We start from the raw sequence: 21147 nt of genomic DNA, 5'->3' as shown, positions 1-21147 counted from the left end.
AGGAAGACATCAACCTTGTCTTCCTAACCAGAGAGGGGACACTAAGTTTCAAGCAAAAATTAAAAGAACAGTATGTTAGTTTCCTAGGGCTGCTGTAACATGTATCATAGACTAGGTGGCTTAAAGAACAGAAGTTTATTGTCTCACAATTCTAGAGGCTGCAGGTCTGAGATAAGGTGTTGGCAGGGTTGGTTTCTTCTTTGGGCTCTGAGAGAAGAATCCTTTGCAGGCCCCTCTCCTGGCTTGTGGATGGCTGTCATCTGCCTATATCTTCACGCTGTCTTCCCTCTGTACATATTTCTGTCCAGATTTCTCCAAAGACACTAGTCCTCTTGGATTAGGGCCCACCCCAATGACTTCAGTTTAACTTAATTACCTCTTTAAAGATCCTTTCTCCAAAGAAAGTCACATTCTGAGGTGCTGGAGGTTAAGATGTCAACATAGGAATTTTTGAGGACACAATATAGCCCATAACAAATGGGAATGAACAAGCACAATGCCATAGGAACAAAGCGGTGTGTCCTTTGGCCCCTTGAAGAAATGATGGTGATTTGTTCCTGCCTAGGACTTGTGAACCTTGAGAACATCCTGACATTCAGAAACCTTGGTCATCTTATCTACCCCACAGTTCCCCATCCACTAGCACAGCCTGCTGCAAAGTAACCCCTGTGTTCTTGGAGCCACACTGTTAGAAAACACACTCATGCTGTTATACCAGAGAATCGACATATGGATATTTACACATTAGCAAAAACTTCCTAAACAATGCCCTCTGTGTAACAGATGTAATTTAATGCCCCCCCGTAAATTGCTCAGTCACTGTTAGCAGGGCACCCTCACAGCAGTGAAGAGAGCTTTGTATAAGCTGACCCTGGGCTCCAGTTCCCATCTCCTATTTACTGGGGCCTTTGGAAGCTTCTCTGAGCCTCACTTGAAAGTACACAGTATGTGTTCAATAACTGTGCTTCCTGAACTGCTGAGTCACTCCAGGACATTAAAGACAGCTGCCTGAAGATATGGTCATCAGAAGGGGCCGGGTTACTTCTGCATTTGACCCCAAACCTGCCCAGTCTCCTTGAGGCCACACATAGCACCCACCTCTTCAGAGATGGGTCCCTGGGCGGGGTTGAAAGCATACAGAGAAGGGCAGACAGCGAGCCAGAGCACTACACTGACTAGAGGGGAGAAAGGGATTCTCCACCATTGCCCATGGGAGTCTGGAAGCTATAGTGGCAGCCATCCTGGTCTACAGCCCAAATCCATGTATACTCCAGGGCTGTGAGGCTCCTGTCTTAGCCTTGTGTTGGATGAGTTTGTCTATCATTGGGCACAGAGAAGCCGAAGAGGCTGCAGGGAGGAACCAGCATTCATACCAGGCACTTGCGGCCCAGTCACATATGTCATGTCATCTCAACCCCACAGCATCAACTCCTGAAAAGAAAGAGGGAGGTAGGGAGGGAAGAAGAGTTGTTTGTGGCATGCCTCCTATGGCAGGCCCAGTGGAGTCTTTTCACATTATTTTTTCATTTGATCCTCACACCAAGTCCTGGGAGGTAGATGTTATTTGCCTTGTTTTATAGATAAGAAGACTGGCATTCCAAGAGGTCAAAGTTCATAAGCCCTGAGCAGTAGAGCAAGAATTTGAACTCAAGTCACTACCTATTGTTATGTACCCTATAGAAGAACAGAAATCCCCAGGGGACTTCTGCTGGGGAGAAGATGGGAGTGCTCATCTCATTGGTTTTCAGGTCCCTTGTTGCTGAGCCCTGTGCCTGTTCCTCACCCAGGGCCATGTCAGGGCCCTATTGCAGACCCCACATATAGTCCCTCAGCCTCTCTCATTAGGCTCTGCCCATGATTCCTCAGCCCTCCTAGCAAAGAGAACAGTTCAGAGGCCTTTACTCTTGTCACTAAGTGATATGCTATCAAGCACTCCCCTTAATGCTGCTACAAGAAGAGCTGAAATAAGCTGGCACACTCGGTGTAATAAATACTGATGATTTCTATTAACAGAGAGGCAATTACTGGGCCCAGGGAATCTGGGGCATGCAGCCCTAGGGAGGACAGAAGAAGAGGAATCATTTCGATAATTAAATGAGAGCAGAACAACTCTCCAGCTTAGGCTCGGTCCCCTGGACTGATTAAAAAGCTGCTGTTCTTCCTATGCACACTGATGGTTTCTTTCTGCCCAGAATGTCCTTGTCTGCCCTGGGACTAGGAAGAGGAGATTCTACAAATGCTGAATGGGACAGCCAGAGAGCTCTATTAGCTAATACCCAAATTCCAAAAGTGCCCAAGGCTGTCCTGCACTCTCTGTCTTGAGTCTCAGCCTGCAGCTCCTGGTAAAAGCCTCAGCAGCCCCAGCCTACAGCTGCCTGAGGAGGGGAATGAAGCAAACCACTGGCAGTCCATTGCTACATCTGTTTCCTGGCCGGCCCTGACAGCTCTCTAACTTCAGGATCCACCATCTTGCTCCGTTCAGGTGGCCCTGACATTGTTGTTTGACCTGGGTCTCCTGCAGCACTATATTTTGGCCTCCTAGGCCCAGTTTATGGAGATGCCCTGTTAAGGTTCAAGGAGTAGTTAGGCCTGTTACAGATACACAATCTTGTTATTAAGAGTCTTGATGGTACCATTTATTGAGAGTCTGCCTGTACCAGGCTCACATATTATCTCATTGAATCATTACAACATCACTGCCCAGAAGATATTCTTGTCCCCATTTTAAGATAAGAACACTGAGCCTCTGAAAATGCAGACAAGAAGGGACATGAGGGAGATAAGTCCCCTCTAAGGGACCAACTAACATGTTCAAAGGTACTGGGTAACATAGTGAGACTCGAACCCAGGGTTACCTGAGTCTCATTGCTGTGCTTTTTCAGTTATTATTCATGGTCTTCCTTTTGGAGAGATGGAATTTAGGAACTAAGCACAACTCCTTGCCAATTCTGATACAGAAAGGTCACTAACCTCCAGGATTATTGACATCATATGTATTAGTCCATTTTCACAGTGCCATAAAGAACTGCCTGAGACTGGGTAATTTATAAAGAAAAGACGTTTAATTGACTCACAGTTCTGCATGCCTGGGAGGCCTCAGGAAGCACAATCATGGTGGAAGGGGAAACAAGGCATGTCTTACTTGACAGCAGGAAAGAGAGAACAAGGGGGGACGGGCCACACTTTTAAACTGTCAGATCTTGTGAGAACTCCCTCACTATCATGAGAACAGCATGGGGGAAACTGCCCCATGGTCCAAACACCTCACACCAGGTCCCTCCCCTGTCACATGGGGAGTAAAATTCCACACCAGATTTGGGTGGGGACACAGAGCCAAACTATATCATCATCCTGTAAAAATGTAATGCAAGTTCACCAGTGTTTTTATGCCTGCTTTGTACAGACCAGGATAAAATTGATATCAGCAGGATCTACGTTAGATAACCACAAAAACAAAATTTCAGTGTCCCTCTGCCCTTAAAATATAATCATTACTTTCATAATACAGCCACCTAGCCAGCTCTCTAAAGAAGAACTCCTTCCCCTGTCTTGACGAGTTGCCCCTCACTTTTTTTTTTTTTTGAGACAGAATTTCACTCTTATTGCCCAGGCTGGAGTGCAATGGCATGATCTTGGCTCACTGCAACCTCCACCTCTCTGGTTCAAGTGATACTTTTGCCTCAGCCTCCTGAGATTTAGTACCTGAGATTATAGGCGCACATCACCACCCCCAGCTAATTTTGTATTTTTTTGTAGAGATGGGGTTTCTCCATGTTGGTCAGGTTGGTCTCGAACTCCTGACCTCAGTTGATCTGCCCACCTCAGCCTCCCAAAGTGCTGGGATTACAGGTGTGAGCCACCACACCTGGCACCCCTCACTTCTGAGAAGCAGAGCAAGGATCAGTGATGGCTCTTCCACTGATGGGTGGGCCCCTCTTGGCTGTGCTGCAGGTAGGGTGTTAGATTTACTGCTGAAATGAAGAACTTCACCAAAGCCACCTAGTGAAATTTCCACCAGGAATTCCATTTCTGAGCTGTCATGGAGTAACACCAAGTCTCTTACGGGGTGCCTCCTCCTCCTCTTCATTTCTATTCTAGTTTATTATGGCCAAGTTTAAGTGTAGTATATTCAGACTGGGTGATTTTCATAACTGACTTCAGCTTCCCAACTGTGAGCTCTTTCAGAAATGGGCATAAATATCTAGTAGAACATGTGGAATCATCTTCTGGAGGGTTTTATAAGAAATAGTGGCTTCACCCATCGAAATTAAATTAGAGTCATGCCCCAGAGAGGGAACAGGATGACACTAGAGGTCTAACAACCAAGAATGCTGTGTTCTCTGCTCAGTCACACCCAGCGTGTCCTGTAGGGTGGGAGAAGACAGAAGGCTACTTTGAATCTGGAAGTGGAACTGCCGGGGACTAGAAATGGTGGCCAGACGTTCCTGTTTCTGAACCAGTCAGTGCTTTGATTTCCAAAAATCCTTCCTGGGCAGAGTGATCCTCTTAGGGTGAACTTTGCTGGTGTTAACTGACACAGGTCAAGCTTGATGGCGAGGGTCATGTGAAAACATGAATGACAAGGAATGCATGTTCATCCCCTCTCCAAGGAGAATAGCATTGGCCATGTCCTAGCAGTAAGGTATTTAGGCCATCTCCCTAAACCAGATGGAAGTAGTATTTCTCAAGGTGTATATTATCGTCCTCATTTTGCAAATGAGGAAACCGAGGTATGGAGAAGTCAAGTCACAGAGCAAAGAAGAAGCAGAGCTGGGGTCCTAAATCGAGACAGCTCTTTTCACAACGATGAGAAATTGAAAATAATTTTTTGACCTCAGAACTGTGGAAGTGAACTAGATTATTCTGACTATTACCTGCTGCAGAGTGTAGCTGGCAGTAGTCACGACATAGCTCTCAGGACCGTAGTTTGTATTCCACTTCCTGACTCTGTTAATGGCTCAGTCCTGTGGGCACTGATTTCATAGAGATGGGAAGGGGACAGGGAGGAAAGACAGTCCAAGTTGATGAAATGGGAGCTCTGAAGAACAGGCAACTGTTGACTGTTCACTTCTCACCTTGTCCTCATTCCCTCTTTTTATCATGCAACTTGTTATCTTGTACACAAACTCCAAGGGCAGGCTCACAACAAGAATGACAAGTCAGATAGAAGAAACTGGAGAAGTTCCAGGGAAGGTGTCAGTATGGCTGCCTGCTCGTATTTTCACACCATTACAGATGTGAGATTTCTCACTGTAATTCAAGTCCCTTCCACACTGGTTGCTGAGCCTCACGTGCCTGAGGCAAGTTGCAGACATCCCAGTTGTCACCTGCCCTGTGGACACTGGCCTCTTTTGGAGGCCTCATCTGTATCTGTTGCATTTGAAACAGTTTGGAGAACTGCTCTCTTCATATGACAGACTACATTGGGATTGTTCAAGTTACTATTATTACTTATAAAATGATGTGGCATCTCATTGGGGTTTATTCCCAGCTCTCTGCTCCAAAGTAGCCAGTCTGGTTAGGAGAGGCTTTGCCCCTCTAACTCTCACTCTAACACCTGCCTTCACTCAGAGGCCAGCTCTGAGGTATCTGCAGGATGCAGGGCAACCTGGGCAGCACCCCCTATCTTGTGCGACTCACTCTTCCCTTTAGTCTGCCCAGAGGGACACAGGTCACTGAGAAGGTTCTGGCGGATCTCTGACTGTCATGGGCTCTGTTCCCTTCTCTTTCTCACTCCTCCATGATCCCCTAACAATGAATTACTTCTCCTTTTTTCATTCTAACTTCCCACATTTTTGTTTCTTAACTAGCAAAATTTAAATCTGTCAACGTCAGGAATAATAGTAAAATGTTAGATTCCTGTTTTTCTTTTCTTTTCTTTTCTTTTCTTTTTTTTTTTTTTTTTTTTGAGATGGAGTCTTGCTCTGTCACCAGGCTAGAGTGCAGTGGCATGATCTCAGCTCACTGGGAACCTCCGCCTCCCAGGTTCAAGTGATTCTCCTGCTTCAACCTCCCGAGTAGCTGGGACCACAGGTGCCCACCACCATGCCCACCTAATTTTTTTTTGTATTTTTAGTAGAGACAGGGTTGTAGCATCTTGGTCAGGCTGGTCTTGAACTTCTGACTTAGTGATCCACCCGCCTTGGCCTCCCAAAGTGCTGGGATGACAGGTGTGAGCCACTGAGCCCAGCCTTCTTTTTTTTGGATATGAAATCTGGCTCTGTAGCCCAGGCTGGAGTGGTGTGGCACAATCTCAGCTCACCGCAACCTCCGCCTCCTGGGTTCAAGTGATTCTCCTGCCTCAGACTCCCGAGTAGCTGGAATTACAGGCGCCCACCACCATGCCCAGCTAATTTTTGTATTTTTAGTAGAGATGAGATTTTACCATGTTGGTCAGGCTGGTCTTGAACTCCTGACTTTGTTATCTACTGGCCTAGATTTCTTTTAAAAAAGGATTTGTATTAATTTAAACAAACAGCTAACTATTACCAGCTCTAATAATATTAACAAACACAGGCCAGGCATGGTGGCTCACGTCTGTAATGCCAGCACTTTGGGAGGCTGAGGTGGGCGGTTTACGTGAGCCTGGGAGTTCAAGAGCTACTTGGGCAACATGGTGAGACCCTGTCTCTAAAACAAAAGAACCCATGGCCACTAGCATTTGTGGGGGGCCTCCTAAACGTAACCTATGAGGTAGATAATATGATCAAACCCTTATTCTAAGATAAGGAGTCTAAATCATGGAGAAATTAAGGACCAGGCCACAGCCACACAGTGAGTGGCAGAGCTGGACCTGGACCGAAGCGGTTTGACTCAACCCACAGCACTGTGGTTCTAGTGGGGGTGCTCTTCTGCAAGTCACTGCCCATATGAGCCAGAGTGGAAGAAGCAGAAGGGTTCCTCTGCAGCTTTCCTCCCCTGCCTGTCCCCCCACCTCCCTTCCCTACTACTTCCCCTGTTATTTCGAGCTGTCTGCTACCCTCCTGCAGGCCCAAGGCTTCATTTCTATCCCTCCACCTCACTTCCTAGGTCTTTCTTCTATCTCAGCGAGCATTATGACCCCTTCCATGCCTCTGCCCCACATCTGCCTCCCTTCTCATTTTTACCCACACATGGACATTCCCCACTGCAGCCAAACTGGCCCCTCAGACCCACCCCACTGTCTTATACCTTTATCTGTTCAACATTTTCTGCAGGCCCTTTCTATACTAGCATTCACACAATAAGGTCTCCACTCCCAGCCTCTGTTTTTCTAAGCCTGCAATTATAGAACTTCCCTGGGTCCTACTTGCACAGTGAGCAGAAGAGGCAGGCCACCCTTCCCTGACCCATACCTCTGCCAAGCCTGCCAGGTTAGCCCTGGTGCCTCCTGGCAGGAACAGTGTTTGTGAGCAGTGTCTGGTACTCAGATATTAATAACCACCACCAAGCACTGATGACAAGCAGGAGGAAATCCAGCCCTGTGGCTTCACAATGTCTGTATTCCAGGTATTTTTAAACAGCTTTTTGCTATGCCCATGACATTGTGCTTGTAGCCAAGTGTCTGGATTATGACAGACCCTGAGGAAAAGACAATAATAACAATACATTAATTACAAATGTTTACCAAACATATACTCCGTTTATTCCCTGGACCCAGATGCTCACACTTATAACCCTGACTCTGAGAGATAGTTTTAAAGCAAAACTGTATTGCTTCTTGAGGCAGAACTCATGAGGCCCTGCAAAGGCCCCACTGTTCTTAAGACCAATCAGGCTGAGAATCTGTACCAAGGAGGCGAGCCCTGAAACCTGAGAGACCAGGAGAGCCAAATCTTAGTCCGACCTGGCCCAGCCAGCAGCCTTCGCCCCCATACCCATGCCTCACACCCAGCATTTGGCCCTGACTCCATGGCACCACCTGAGCTGTGGCCTAGAAGACTCTCCTGCAGACATGTTTGACCAGCATCACGGCATAAGTTTCTGGTCACTTCAAAACATTCATACCCTTTCCAGAGCCACTCATGTAGCCTGATGGCACCAAATCTCACTTCACGCCCCTGTCACAAAGGAAGCCCCTCTGGGAGGGCAAAATCCTCCACCCAGCCTAGTCCTCGTGGAGCTGACTTTCCCACATGAGGAAGCAGGACCTGCAGCTTCTGCTGCACCCCCTCCCCACTGTGTTCAATGGAGCCTCAAGCTTGGTGTTTACCCACTGATGGTGCCAGTGACCAGGACACCCTCTCTGTTGGTTCAGGCATTTCAGAGATGAAGGCAGCTGTTCTGTTTGGCCAGTTGCTCTTTATTTTTTTCCTCAGCTAAACTTTCCTGAAGGGCCCAATGTTATAGGACTATTATGAAAGTGATAACAAACCCCCCACTCTTTAATGACAGCCTTTTAAGATATAATCCACATATAAAACGTGTTTTGTTTTGTTTTGTTTGAGATGGATTCTCGCTCAGTTGCCCAGGCTGGAGTGCAGTGGCATGATCTCAGCTCACTGCAACCTCTGCTCCCTGGGTTCAAGTGATTCTCCTGTCTCAGCCTCCCGAGTAGCTGGGACCACAGGCATGTGCCACAACGCCTAGCTAATCTTTGTATTTTTAATAGAGATGGGGTTTCACCATGTTGGTCAGGCTGGTCTCAACCTCCTGACCTCAGGTGATCTGCCCACCTCGGGCTCCCAAAGTGCTGGAATTACAGGCATGATCCGCCATACCCAGCCAAATGTGCCCCCCCCCAACTTTTTTCTTTGAGATGGAGTCTTGCTCTGTCTCCCAGGCTGGAATGCAATGGTGTGATCTTGGGTCACCGCAACTTCTGCCTCCCAGGTTCAAGTGATTCTCCTGCCTCAGCCTCCTGAGTAGCTGGGATTACAGGTGCATGCCACCATACCTGTCTGGTTTTTGTATTTTTAGTAGAGATAGGGTTTCACCGTGTTGGTCAGGCTGGTCTTGAACTCCTGACCTTGCAATCCACTTACCTTGGCCTCCCAGAATGCTGGGATTACAGGTGTGAGCCACCATGCTGGCCCAAATGTGCCATTTTAACGTGTACAATTCAGTGGTTTTTAGTTTATTGACAGAGCTAAAAGATTACAACATGATTTTTTTGTGACTGGCTTTTTTCACTTGGCATAATGTTTTCAAGGTTCACCCGTGTTGTAGTGTCTATCAGTACTTCATTCCTTTTTACTGCTGAATAAGATTCTGCTGTATCATAATATACCACTTGTGTATTCATTTATCAGTTAACGGAAACTTTACACTGGAAAATGGATTGGGTTGTTTCTGCTGTTTAGCTCTTACACATAGTGCTGTTATTAACATACATGTAGCAGTTTCTGTGTGGACATGCATTTTTAATTCTCCGGGCACATACTGAAGAGTGGAATTGCTGGGTCATATGGTAACTCTATTTTTAACAATTTAAATGACTTTCAAACTCTTCCTAAAAGTGACTGTACCATTTTACAATCCCACCAGCAATGCATGAGGCATTGCCTATCTCTTTGAATGTTCACAGCAACCTTCTAAGGTTGGTATCATTATAATCTACAACTTAACATATCTGGGCACTGAGGCTTAGTAAGTAACTTGCCTGTAGTCATGCAGCTGGCAAGTGGCAAGGCTGAGACTCAAACTGTGGTCTTGTGATTCCAGATGACATGCTTTTCACTCTGTGACCTACTGCCAAATGTTAACCCTGCATCACCTATGAACAGCTGTGTTTCTCACCCTTTCACCTCTATGCCTGCATCACCCGGTGAGAAGTCTTTCTGTGTTGCAGGACGTGTCAGGAAATGCTGCATTTCTGGCCTTCACTCCTTTTGGGTTTGTTGTTCTTCAAGGAAACAAGAGGGTCCACTTCATTAAATGGTGAGCATCTTCATTTCCAAAACAGGCTCTTTATATCTCACCAACTGGGGAGGGACGATGGTTCCCATGTCCTTTGTCTGTGATTGGGCAGTTCTGGTTCAGAGCCCTCTCCAAAGCCTTGCGTTGATAGTGGTTACTAATGAAGGGAGCAGTCTCTTCCTAGGGATCCTGTTCTACCAAAGGGGTGTCCCTGAGAGCCAATAGCCTCTCCAGAGAGGAAAGGGGATATGAGGTTTGATTGCTGGGGAGGGTGAGAGGCCCAGGGCTGGAGGCAATGTTAGCGGAGCAAAGTTCCTGTGAGAACTGAGTCCTTGAGGGCTTCACCCACTGAGGGCGGTAGCCAGCCCTGTTGAGCCAGCTGTTCTGGAGCATCTCTGTGGATGGCTTAGTGCCCTTACCTGCTCTGCTAACAAGAGTGGGGAGGGGGCTCACAGACAGTGACCCCTGGGGCACATATAAGTCACCCTGTTACTTTAGCAAAATACCCACCTCCGACCAGCCCTCACTGTGGGCATTGTGTGTGCAAGAGCTCAGTTGCTGCTGTTTCACTCCTATCCCTCTTTGGCATTTAAGTGTCCTCAGCCTCCAGGAGTCATATTCCCACTCTTCCTTCCCTCCCCTCTCCACTCGCATCTCACAGGCAAGAGCCACTGCCTCCGCTGCAGCTACTCTGAACTGTTTCCTCTCCTACCCCTCTCTGTTTTGTTTGGGGTGGGTTCTGCTGCATGCCTCTGGGCAGACTCTGGTTTGTTGATTGACATTTAGCTCTCCTGGAGACCCTTTAGCTGGCCAGCCCATATAAACATCTGTCGGCATCAAAACATACTGCATATTCTACTAAGCTCCTATGATTTCTTTACCTTCTTGGGTGTCAGACTACCAAGTCTAAGCTGGCCAACTCCTCCTACAGGCTTAGATAAGTGGCTTCCTGGTCCACCAGAGTTCAGTGGAGGGAAGCCTGCTTGGTTTCTTTGCCTTCTCCAGGACAGCTCATGAAGAACCTTAAGTACAGGTGCTTCCTAGTCAACGTTCTGCTGGAGCCACTGCAGGCCATCTGTCCAGCTGTGCCCTCTTCAGCTCCCCCACAGAGCTTGAGTTTGAGGACAGATAACACCTTTCCAGCCCATCTTGCTTTTGTGAAGGATGGCATTACGATCGTCAGCCAGAGTGCTGGTGAAATTGCTTCTCACACATGCCGCGGGGTGGGGCCTCATTCCCCAGGACAACAGCCCAACACAAGGCAGCTGCTGTCCTGGAGTTACCAGAATACACCCTGACATACCTGTTTCCTAGGCATCCTCAAGTCAGCCTACTTCACTGTGCTTCTGGGTGAAGATGTGAGGATTTGGAATCTCCTGTCCAACAAAATGCTTTTCAGAAAAAGACAACGAGCAGGATCAGGCCACAGCCCTCCTAGTGTGGGGCCTCTGCTGCCTAGATACATCTGGGCTATTTGATGTTCCTTAGAGGGCCACATTCCAGCCAGAGTAGCTGTTGTGTCAGATCCCTGTCAGGGGGCATATTTAGCTAGAAACAAGTAGGACACACCTGTTACAGACACCTGCAGTCCCTAAATTATCCCTACCCCTCCAGAAGCCATGATGTCTCCTAGTTCTCACAGACGCTTTTCTTTCCATGGCTTTTCTCATGCACTACTTCTTCTGGAAGTCACCTCTTCACCACATGTCAACTCTGTAATAATAGATGTAAACGAATCTCACTTTCAAAATAAAACTCCTTTCCTAGCTTGCTTCTTGGAACCTAGATGATCTATGTGCTTGTCTATATATTAACCAATTGGCATTTATCATATTGTGTGTGTGCATGAGATTGAAAGTTGATTGAGAGCAAGTTTGAGAGGGAATCATACAGGGAAGGGATACCATGTGGCTTGTGTTAGCTCAGAACTGGTGGTCAGAAGTTATGAAATCTCTTGAACCCAGCCATGATTTCCAGGACCGCAAAGAACAAGTGATTTTCCTCTGTCCCCTGAACTTTGTCCAGCAGTAAATTGGATACATGATTCTCAATACCTTTCTACTATTTCCTAGGATATTGAGTAAATCTCCCTAGAAATTATTAAAAAAAAAAAAAAAAAAAAAAAAGCAGCCAAGTGGAGGTGGATGTGCATGACCAGACTGCTTTGGGGATCCCAGTTGGGTAGATAAATGGGGCCTCCAGTTTCATGGAGAGGGCTGAGAGGCTCCAGAGGGCAGCTATGTTGGGCAGACAGAAGGGAAGTAAGGAGCGACCAATGCTGAGTCCTAGTTCTCTGGCTCTCAGGGACATTCACCTAAGACCCAGTAGTTTTTCCATTTTGCAAATGTAACCAAGGCTGAGAGCAGGAGGTGGATGTGGAGGTGAGGTCTAGGCCGTGCCATGTATAGTAACCATGTCACTTCTTCTGATTTGTGTCTGTCCCACGGGTGATGTACCCCAGTATCCTGTTTGCCTCTTTTACTGCAGCCATTCACTGGGCTGGTGGCTTCAAGGATTTTTCTACAATAACCCCTAAGCCCCTTTCCTGGTCAGTACGCTGCATGACTGTTCCATGTAATCTGTTCTCTCTCTTTGGTATGTTGCCCTGCCCCGCTCCCTGAGATTGTTTGACATTTGTCTGCATTAAACTGCATTTTCCATCCAGTGGCACAGTCACCTGAAAGACTCAACTCCCTCAGAACCTGGTTGCATTGTTTCTCATTATTTGCTGTATCTTGAACTTTGGCCTCATCAGCTACCTGTGGCATCTTACGTTTGACAGTCCCATCCAGATAATGCACCTGTGTTATGAACCCAATCCTGAAATGACCCTGGATACTCTACCTAGACTCACTTTCCATGCAAATGTTTCCCTTTTACAGCCACTGTTGATAAGCCTGAAATCCTCCTGTCACCCTATTACTATAGTGTGATTGACCAGAAAACTGTGGATTGAACTGTTTCAACAACGTTCTCTAAGGCCACTGCGCTGCTGTCTTGTTTCAGTTCTAATTTTGGCTAAAATTGTGTCTGTGCCTGGAGCCCCTTCCAGTTGGGATGGGCTTTGCATTTACAAGATTTAACTAGAACAAGCAGCCCACAATGAGGTGACAGACACTATCTTTGTGCTTCTAGGAATGAGGTGACCAAGTTGAAATTTGAAGGAAAGACTTTCTATTTATACGTAAGTCAGAAAGAGGTGAGTGCTGGCTTCCTTCTCTTCAGGGAGGGCTGGGGTGATAGGATGCTCCCTGGTGGCCAGAGCCAAGCTTGAGGGATCCCAGTAGAGCCAAGCCACCCACATGCTAAGCCAAGACCAAGGTCAGGACCTGGAGGTATGATGCAAAGGGGGAGGAAGGCCCTAGAGCACAGGACTCCTCAGGGATGCTGTTGACACCCAGAGCTTCCACTCAAGAGATCTCCACTTCCAGGAAATGCAAAGGAAGACTCTTTTTTTTTTTTCATATATATGGAAATTCCAGAGGCAAGAGCCACCTTCTCACCAAGAGCTCACCTGGTTCAATTTGTGCCAGTTTTGTGCCAGCTGAGACGCTGATCGGACTTGCCAAGTGCAACGTGATGCACTGAACTGAGCTCTGCTCCAGTGGGTCCCACAGGCCCTCCCCTCCAACTAGCCAGCTGCCAGGACCTCTAACACCTCTGGGGTCAGGGTCCTAGTCTACTATACCCTTTACTTCTCCATCCATACTCAGCCATATCTATGTGGAATTTTTTGCAGGAAAAGAAAATTATTCTTACATATTTTGCTCCAACTCCCGAAGCATGTAAGCATCTCTGGAAATGTGGAATTGAGAACCAAGCTTTCTACAAGTGAGTGGATACATATGATGGGGAATGTCTTTCTCAGAGCCAGAGTCACAAAGAGTCAGGACAGAAGGCCTGGGGCAGGGTAGCTGGAATGGGCAAGAGCTTGACAGTTACTGAGAAGCCAGGTTGATGCCAAAGGCAAGAGCTTTGCCTACCAAAGGGATTTTGTAAAATATGTGGGGCTTTTGTGTTGTTTTCTTCAATTAAGAAAGTGGTTATAAAAGCATTAGGGAGTGAAGAAATGGCCCATCACAGGCGTGAAGTCAGGTAAAGCATGTCTCACTAAACCCCTTGGTCTTACTTTAAAAATATACCATAATGATTTATGCTTTACTAAGATGTATATGAATGAGGTCAAGGCAAGAAAGAGTGTGTGGTATATTCTACCTGGGGTCAGCCCTGCTCTCACCAAATGCCCCTGTCAGACCAGGTCCCGGCTCCAGTTACCTGAAGGATCCTGGAGAGATGAGAACTGCTCAGGGCTGAGTGGCACCATGCTCTTCCCCAGGGAAGATTCTGCTGCCTGCTAGCTGTTATGGGGTGCTGGCTGGCAGAACTGGTGTCCTTCCAGTTGCCAGGGCCACAGCCCCAGAGGCTGTTTCTTAGAAAGGCATTCTGAATTGCTTCATACTCACTATGTGTTCAGACCAGAATCAAGGATTCATTGAATCAGCAGTCTTTCTTCTCCTGAAGAGTACACTCAGGGGAGACTTTGGCATGGTCACATTTCTCTCCTGTTCAGTCCCTACTGTCCATAGAAAGTCAAGAAAACATTTATTTCCTTTAGCTACCATGGATGTAATCCAGGTTTTGCCAGTTACCTGAACCTAGAGAGAAGCAACTTGAGAAGCAAACTCCTGCTTGTGGGACTGAGGAGCAGCCCAGGAAGGATGGGGGCTCATGGGTCTCCCTAGCAGAGAGAGGAAGGTACTAGCAGACAGGGGCCTGCTCCACACTGAGCTGTCACTGCCCTGGGAATGGTGTATGTGAAAGACTTCCCTTTCTCTCTACCAAACAGTCTAATGCAAACAGAAGCAATCTCCTTGTCTCTTGTCTTTTCATGCCTTCAGCACCATTTCTTAAGGACTTGGTTTTCCCATCTGTGTCATGGAAACAGAAGTGTGCTTCTGAACCTGTGACCACACTCGGTTTCTGAGTGTTCCCACGAGTAGATCTCCATACCCACCCAGCCCTGCCTGCACCCACTCTGGAAACTGAGGTCATTTTTCAGTTTTCCGTTGCCTCCCTAATGTTCTTGTTAAGTGGTAAAAGCCTGTAGCTGGGGTCAGATCCCCAGGTACGCCAAGTCTCCGGCAGCAGTGCTTTGGCCTTTTTCACTGTCTCTCACATACAGATCCCTAGTCCTGCCTTTGGCCTGATGCCTTGGCAGGAGCCCAGTCAGATGCAAAAACATGCCCAGGCAGGAGGGTAAGCAGCCGATGTCCCGGAACCCTGAGACAGGCAAGGGATGGTGTCTCCCAGGAACTCTTCATGGATGTGGAGACGGCTCCTACTCACTGCTCATAGCACAGGTTTCAGACCCACATGGGTCCCTGGCTGGATCAGTACCATAGGCACCTGGTCGTGTTACAGGTGGATCCCATCTTAGGAGACTTCTCTCTGAGCAGCTCAGCCCAGACTGAGAGAGCTAATGGGCTCAGTGAAGTTACCCAAAAAAAAGTATCACAGAGCTCCACATCAGCCATCCACAGCCTCAAAAGAGATATTAAATAGACATTCTGGGGGAGGGAGGAAAGCTCCGAATTCAAATACATGATGGAACTTTTAAAGTTAAGCTACTTTCTTCATTGCAGGATTTCTCAGTCTTTACCATGGTCATGTATTTTAGGGCCGTCCAAGAGGGAGATGAAACAGGAAGGGCAGCCCCCACCCTCTTCTCTACCCAAATCACCCAGACAGACACAAGATCAAATACTGGGACTGGAAAGGAGACTCCTGAGATCCATCAGTCCCAGCTCCATCATTTTAGAAGGGTAAAGCTAAGAGGGAAGGAAATGTGCCCGAAGTCACATCACACTACTAATAAGTGGCCTGGCTGAGGTCAGATGGGTGGCATTCTGTTACTCCCCCAGTCCATCGACCTGAATAAGTATTCTCTCAGTCCCCCTGGTAAAATCTATGAAGCATTTGCAGGAGCCTTCACTCTCCTGACACCAAAATGGATGTGACAGTCCTGGGCATTGAGGCAGGAGGGCAGCTGGCTGTTAGCACAGCCCCCAGATCCTAAATGACAGTCAGAGACAAGTGTGGACTATAAAGGGATTTTTCCTGAAGAGTTTCAAGTAGCCTTTGCAAGTTGGGGATGTGCTGCCTTAGCCTGGGTAAGGTAATTCAGGCCCTCTGTCACACTGGACTTTGTCTTGCTGCAGGCTGGAGAAGTCAAGCCAAGTCCGCACAGTGTCCAGCAGCAACTTATTCTTTAAAGGGAGCCGGTTCCGATACAGGTAAATAGTGACAGTAAGTAACCATTATGGATCTATTTTCAGACCCTTCTCTGGAGAACATTCAGTGGTCCTTATCCTTGAGAACAGAGAAACTGGGGAAGACTCAGTAAAGTCTGAGGTTTCCATCCAATTCTCCTGTCTTATGACCCTGTTACTATTTCCTTCCTTCCCTACAGCTATTTGTCTGTAGGGTTTTAATGTATATCGGCCAACCATAGTGGCTTACGTCTATAATCCTGGCACTCTGGGAGGCTGAGGAAGATGGATCACCTGAGGCCAGGAGTTCAAGACCAACCTGGGCAACATGGTGAAACCTATCTCTACAAAAAAATATTAAAAAAATAGCTGGGCATTTCTAGAGGCTGTTTCTTAGAAAGGCATTCTGAATTGCTTCATACTCACTATGTGTTCAGACCAGAATCAAGGATTCACTGAATCAGCAGCCTTTCTTCTCCTGAAGAATACACTCAGGGGAGACTTTGGCACGGTCACATTTCCCTCCTGTTCAGTCCCTACTGTTCATAGAAAGTCACCTGTAGTCCCAGCTACTTGGGAGGCTGAGGTGGGAGAATTGCTTGAGCTCAGGAGGTCGAGGCTGCAGTGAGCCATGATTACACCACTGTACTCCAGCCTGGGAGCAAGACCCTGGCTCCAAGAACATGAAAAATAAATGTGTATCTTCCCTTTCTCTTAAATAGCAGCAAAATCAGAACTATAACAATTATTCTTTTCATGTCTCACTATCTAAAGGTTGTTTCATGTTTTTTTGTGATGTAACATGCCAGAAAATGAGGAATTATTCCTAAATGAGAATGGAAGATCCTAAAGACTCTCTTAGACATGGAGAGAGCTCTCTCAGATAGGCTGTCACAACGCTTTACAACTCTCTACCTCAGCAAGCAAGCCTTTCTTAATGATCAAAACATCGGGGAATGGGTGGGCCACAGAGGCCATTTACAGATTCAGCGAATGCACCTGAGATCTTGGAGGCGCTGTCCTGGAACACAGTCTCATTTCTTGCTGCTTTTTTTTTATTATATTACTTATAGTGGCCGAGTTGCAAAGGAAGTCATGGAGTCAAGTGCTAAGATCAAACGGGAGCCACCGGAAATACACAGGTGGGCTGCCAGGGCATCCCCCCAAAAGAGTTCTAGCTCAGATCCCGGGATCTCTATTCAGAAGTTTGAGTACTATGAAGCTCCTGGCCCCAGTGGCTGCCAAAAGGGGCAGAATAGGGCAGGTGGGTGAAGAAACTTCTCAGAAGGAATGGGGAGAAATCTTTGACCCTTAATAAGAGAGTGGGGGAGGATGGGCTACTGCAGCTAGTACATCAGATCCAAGTGCTACCTCACTTAGTTCTCTTCTGCCCTCCCAAGTCTTGACATTGATCATAGATATGTCACACCATTTCAGTGGTTCTGGAATCAGTCCATTACACAAAGCCAAGGATGGTCACACAGCCCTGCCACACTGGATGTAAAATAGTTTCAGGATCTGTGATTCATGTAGATCCACAAATTGTGTGTATCCAGAAGCCTATCTCCTAGAGTCCAAGACCCAGAAAGGATATGACTGACCAAGACTAGGATTTGCCAACCAGCCTTTGCCTCTAGGAATGTGAGCATTACTGCCTGCCCCTTCACATGGCACCCCATCATCCGCAGCCTCTGTTGGAAGTCAGGGGAGGCTGCCAGTATTGGTCCAGGCATGTTTTCAGGAGTACTGCCCATACTGGGGCTCTACTCTCTGACAGTCTTGCCCACACCCCTGAGACCAGTGGCACTGCTGCCACACTGAAAAAAAAAAAGGTTCAGGTGGGTCTAGGCTTATAAGGAAGTAGAGGAGTTTGAAACACTATCTCTGACTGGGATTCAGAGACCAAAGGCAAAGAGAAGTTATTAAAGATTTTTAAAAAGAGAGAAAAGGCCAGGTGCAGTGGCTCACACCTATAATCCCAGCACTTCCGGAGGCCAAGGTGGGTGGATCACAAGGTCAGGACTTCAAAACTTGCCTGGCCAACGTGGTGAAATCCAGTCTCTACTAAAAATACAAAAATTAGCCGGAGTGGTGATGTGCACCTGTAGTCCCAGCTGCTTGGGACTTCTGAGGCAGAAGAATCGCTTGAACCCAGGAAGCAGAGGTTACAGTGAGCCAAGACCGCGCCACTGCACTCCAGCCTGGTGACAGAGCGAGACTCCGTCTTAAAAAAAAAAAAAGAGAGAGAGAGACCAAAACATACTACAACCAGGCAATTCTAGTAGTCAGTACTCAACTCTTAAGTGCCTACCAAATGTGTCTGTGCACTGAATTAACAAGGTTCTTTTTATTTAACCGCAGAGCAGGGATGGTTCCCAGCCGGAGCTGTCCCTCCATAACCCATGGCCCAAGGCTGAGCAGCGTCCCCAGGACCCGCAGAAGAGCTGTTCACATCTCCATCATGGAAGGTGAGCATGAGCTTCTTTAGGTGACCACTGGGGTCCTCCAAGTTGTGATCTGGGTTCTCAAAATGAGGCTAATTTGCATTAGTGACAGCAGCACATTTCTTAGGGAAAAGAGCTTCCAGTGGCAGGTTTTATCCAGTGGATGGGAATACTAGCTGGGTACAGGGTGGTATGGGTATCTAGGCAGGGGGTTGTGGATTTAAGGGTGCTGGATTAGTACTTTGTGGGATTTGAACATGTGGGATCTACAGGTTCCATGCAGTTCTGAAATTACTTTCCATCAAGAGGCTTTTCGTACCTGGCGTGGTGGCTTACGCCTGTAATCTCAGCACTTTAGGAGGCCTCGATGGGTGGATCATGAGGTTAAGAGTTCAAGACCAGCCTGGCCAAAATGGTGAAACCCTGTCTCTACTAAAAATAAAATTAGCCAGGCATGGTGGTGCATGACTGTAATCCCAGCTACTCAGAAGGCTGAGGTAGGGGAATCACTTGAACCTGGGAGGCAGAGGTTGCAGTGAGCTGAGATTGAGCCACTGCTCTCCAGCCTGCATGAAGGAGGCTCTGTCTAAAAAAAAAAAAATTTTTTTTTAAAAGGGGCCAGGCATGGTTGTTTACACCTATAATCCCAGCTACTTGGGAAGTTGAGGCAAGAGGATCGCTTGAACCTGGGAAGCAGAGGTTGCGGTGAGCCAAGATCGCACCACTGCACTGCAGCCTGGGCCACGGAGTAAGACAGTCTGAAAAAAATGAAATTTGTCCTGTTGCTATCTACATTTCTTTCCACTGTCTCAGGAAATCTAATATGATCCAGCTATCCCCACACTTCCCTTCCTTTGGAGGAGGCCGAGGTGGCAAGAGGGAGAAAGTCTATTTATCTCCACCGCACTAGATACCCCAGTAGCTGAGGCCAGTAATCTCTTTTCTGGGTAGTTAATGCTGTTAGGAGGTGCTCTTGGAATACTGCCCTCTAGCTGTTGTCACTGGCCCAGGTCACCCACAGGCCGAATACAGATGTGAAGTTGAGTGCTTTCATTCCCAGAGACAGTGTTTTTTTAGGACCTCAGATCTCATACAGTAGGAGACAGCAGCAGAACTGGTTCATACCTGTCTCTCTCCTGGGATTAACAGTGTGCAAGCTGGGAAGGAACAGCCTTTGCCTTTTTTGTAAGAATCCTGCTTGGGAATGAAAATGAATTGGTCAGGTTAGGAAGGGTATCACTCTGCTGTTTCCCTGGGAAGATCTAATTTGTGTTTAGGATTTTAGGATGTGTCACTGTGAATGTGAGATTCCTTGTTACTGGAGTCTGGAATATAACTCCCAATGGTCTAGAGGTTGAGAACCCTGGCTGGACAAACACCATCAAGTTACTTGAGTATCTTCATTGCTCCATTTGTAAAATAGGAACATCTTCCTTGCCCACCTCATTGGTTGCAAGGAAGCTAATATGTGCAGAAGTATTTTAAAGAGACTAAAGCATTTATGGGCAGGCAGCAAGCACAGTGCAGAGTCCTGTTCAGAATGCCTAAGGTAAGGTCTGACTAGGAGCTCTGCCATGCACTTTCTGGAGCAGGTTGTTTAATCTCTCTGAGACCAGTGCCCCCACTGCAGAACAGAGCTCGGTGTGGGAGAGTGCCTGTGGACTACCAAGTAGAATCATTATGCAAAGAGTGGAATTATGGATATATGACCATCATCAGACAGCCTCCTGGTGTTTCCTCCCATCTTAGGCTGAGCCAGATAGCTGAGCTTGGCTCTCACTATCCCTCTTCTCTGAGGGTGTACATCTCAGGAAGTAGAATGAACTTCCCCTTCTCTGAGGAAACAACTTTCTCCCCTCTCTGTGGCTTTTCCTTCCCACCCCTCCTGAGGCTGAAGCTAGACGGTCCATCCCAAGTCTTCTACAGAGCTGGGACAGCTGTCCTCCCCAGCAAAAGGCTCACCATAGGGAAGCCAGCACCATGCAGGATCTAAAACAGGAGAGAAGGCTTGTACAGGGAAGAATGTTCAGGAAACCAGCATTCCCAAAAGAGGGAGGGCTGAAGCTGTGTGGGGACAATACTCACTGAGAGTTGCTGCCAGCTAGGGTAGTAGAACTCAAGAGGCGGGGGAAATAGTCCTTGTGATCCCGAGACATGCTGGGGCGTCAGTTCCCCATTCAGCTCTGGCTTTACCTCCAGACTCATCCTCCCAGAGCCTGTCTTCTCCCATTGCAGCAGCAGGTTCCTTGTCCAAAGTGTCCCCCCTTGCTGCCAAATGCAAGGTGAGGTACAGTGGGGAGAGGGTGCTGAGTATAGATCCCCTAGGGCCGGGCACTTCCTCAAAACCAGCCTCATAGAATGGCACACTTGGTAGGTTATAGCTCAGCAGTCTTCCAGGTGCTCCTCACACCCCATACCCAAGGCTGCCAGTGGTCAAGCAGAGTCCATGGCCCCAGTCAGGGCCCCTGGCCCAGGACCCATTAGATGCAGAAGGGGGCAGGTAGAACTGACCTGGCCTGAATGAATCTCACAGGCTCAGGGTAAGGAGAGGGAGATGGACATTGGGTTTAGATGTGGAAATAAATAAAGCCATTTAA

The 21147-nt window shown here is 47.5% G+C and overlaps 1 protein-coding gene across 10 annotated transcripts in view; it reads left to right on the top strand.

The window, feature by feature from the left end:
• FRMD5 (FERM domain containing 5) overlaps nucleotides 1–21147 on the top strand; it is a 368823-nt gene that overhangs the window by 335647 nt on the left and 12029 nt on the right. For 6 of the 10 annotated variants that reach the window (XR_004729640.3, XR_013520907.1, XR_013520908.1 and 3 more), the window contains 7 exons: nucleotides 9770–9858; nucleotides 12299–12385; nucleotides 12973–13036; nucleotides 13577–13668; nucleotides 16056–16130; nucleotides 17180–17248; nucleotides 18468–18574. Coding sequence is in view for 6 of the 10 variants with exons in the window: in XM_035259517.3 (XP_035115408.1) it covers nucleotides 9770–9858; nucleotides 12299–12385; nucleotides 12973–13036; nucleotides 13577–13668; nucleotides 16056–16130; nucleotides 17180–17248; nucleotides 18468–18574 (583 nt within the window). In the remaining 4 variants the exon portion in view is untranslated. The remainder of the gene's footprint in view (nucleotides 1–9769; nucleotides 9859–12298; nucleotides 12386–12972; nucleotides 13037–13576; nucleotides 13669–16055; nucleotides 16131–17179; nucleotides 17249–18467; nucleotides 18575–21147) is intronic. The other 4 variants (XR_013520906.1, XM_009005349.5, XM_009005348.5 and 1 more) reach the window with 1 other exon arrangement.

The sequence above is a fragment of the Callithrix jacchus genome, chromosome 8 (genome assembly GCF_049354715.1).
Source record: "Callithrix jacchus isolate 240 chromosome 8, calJac240_pri, whole genome shotgun sequence".
Lineage (NCBI taxonomy): Eukaryota > Metazoa > Chordata > Mammalia > Primates > Cebidae > Callithrix > Callithrix jacchus.
Note: the sequence above shows the minus strand (reverse complement) of the source record. Positions and strands in the feature narration are given on the sequence as shown.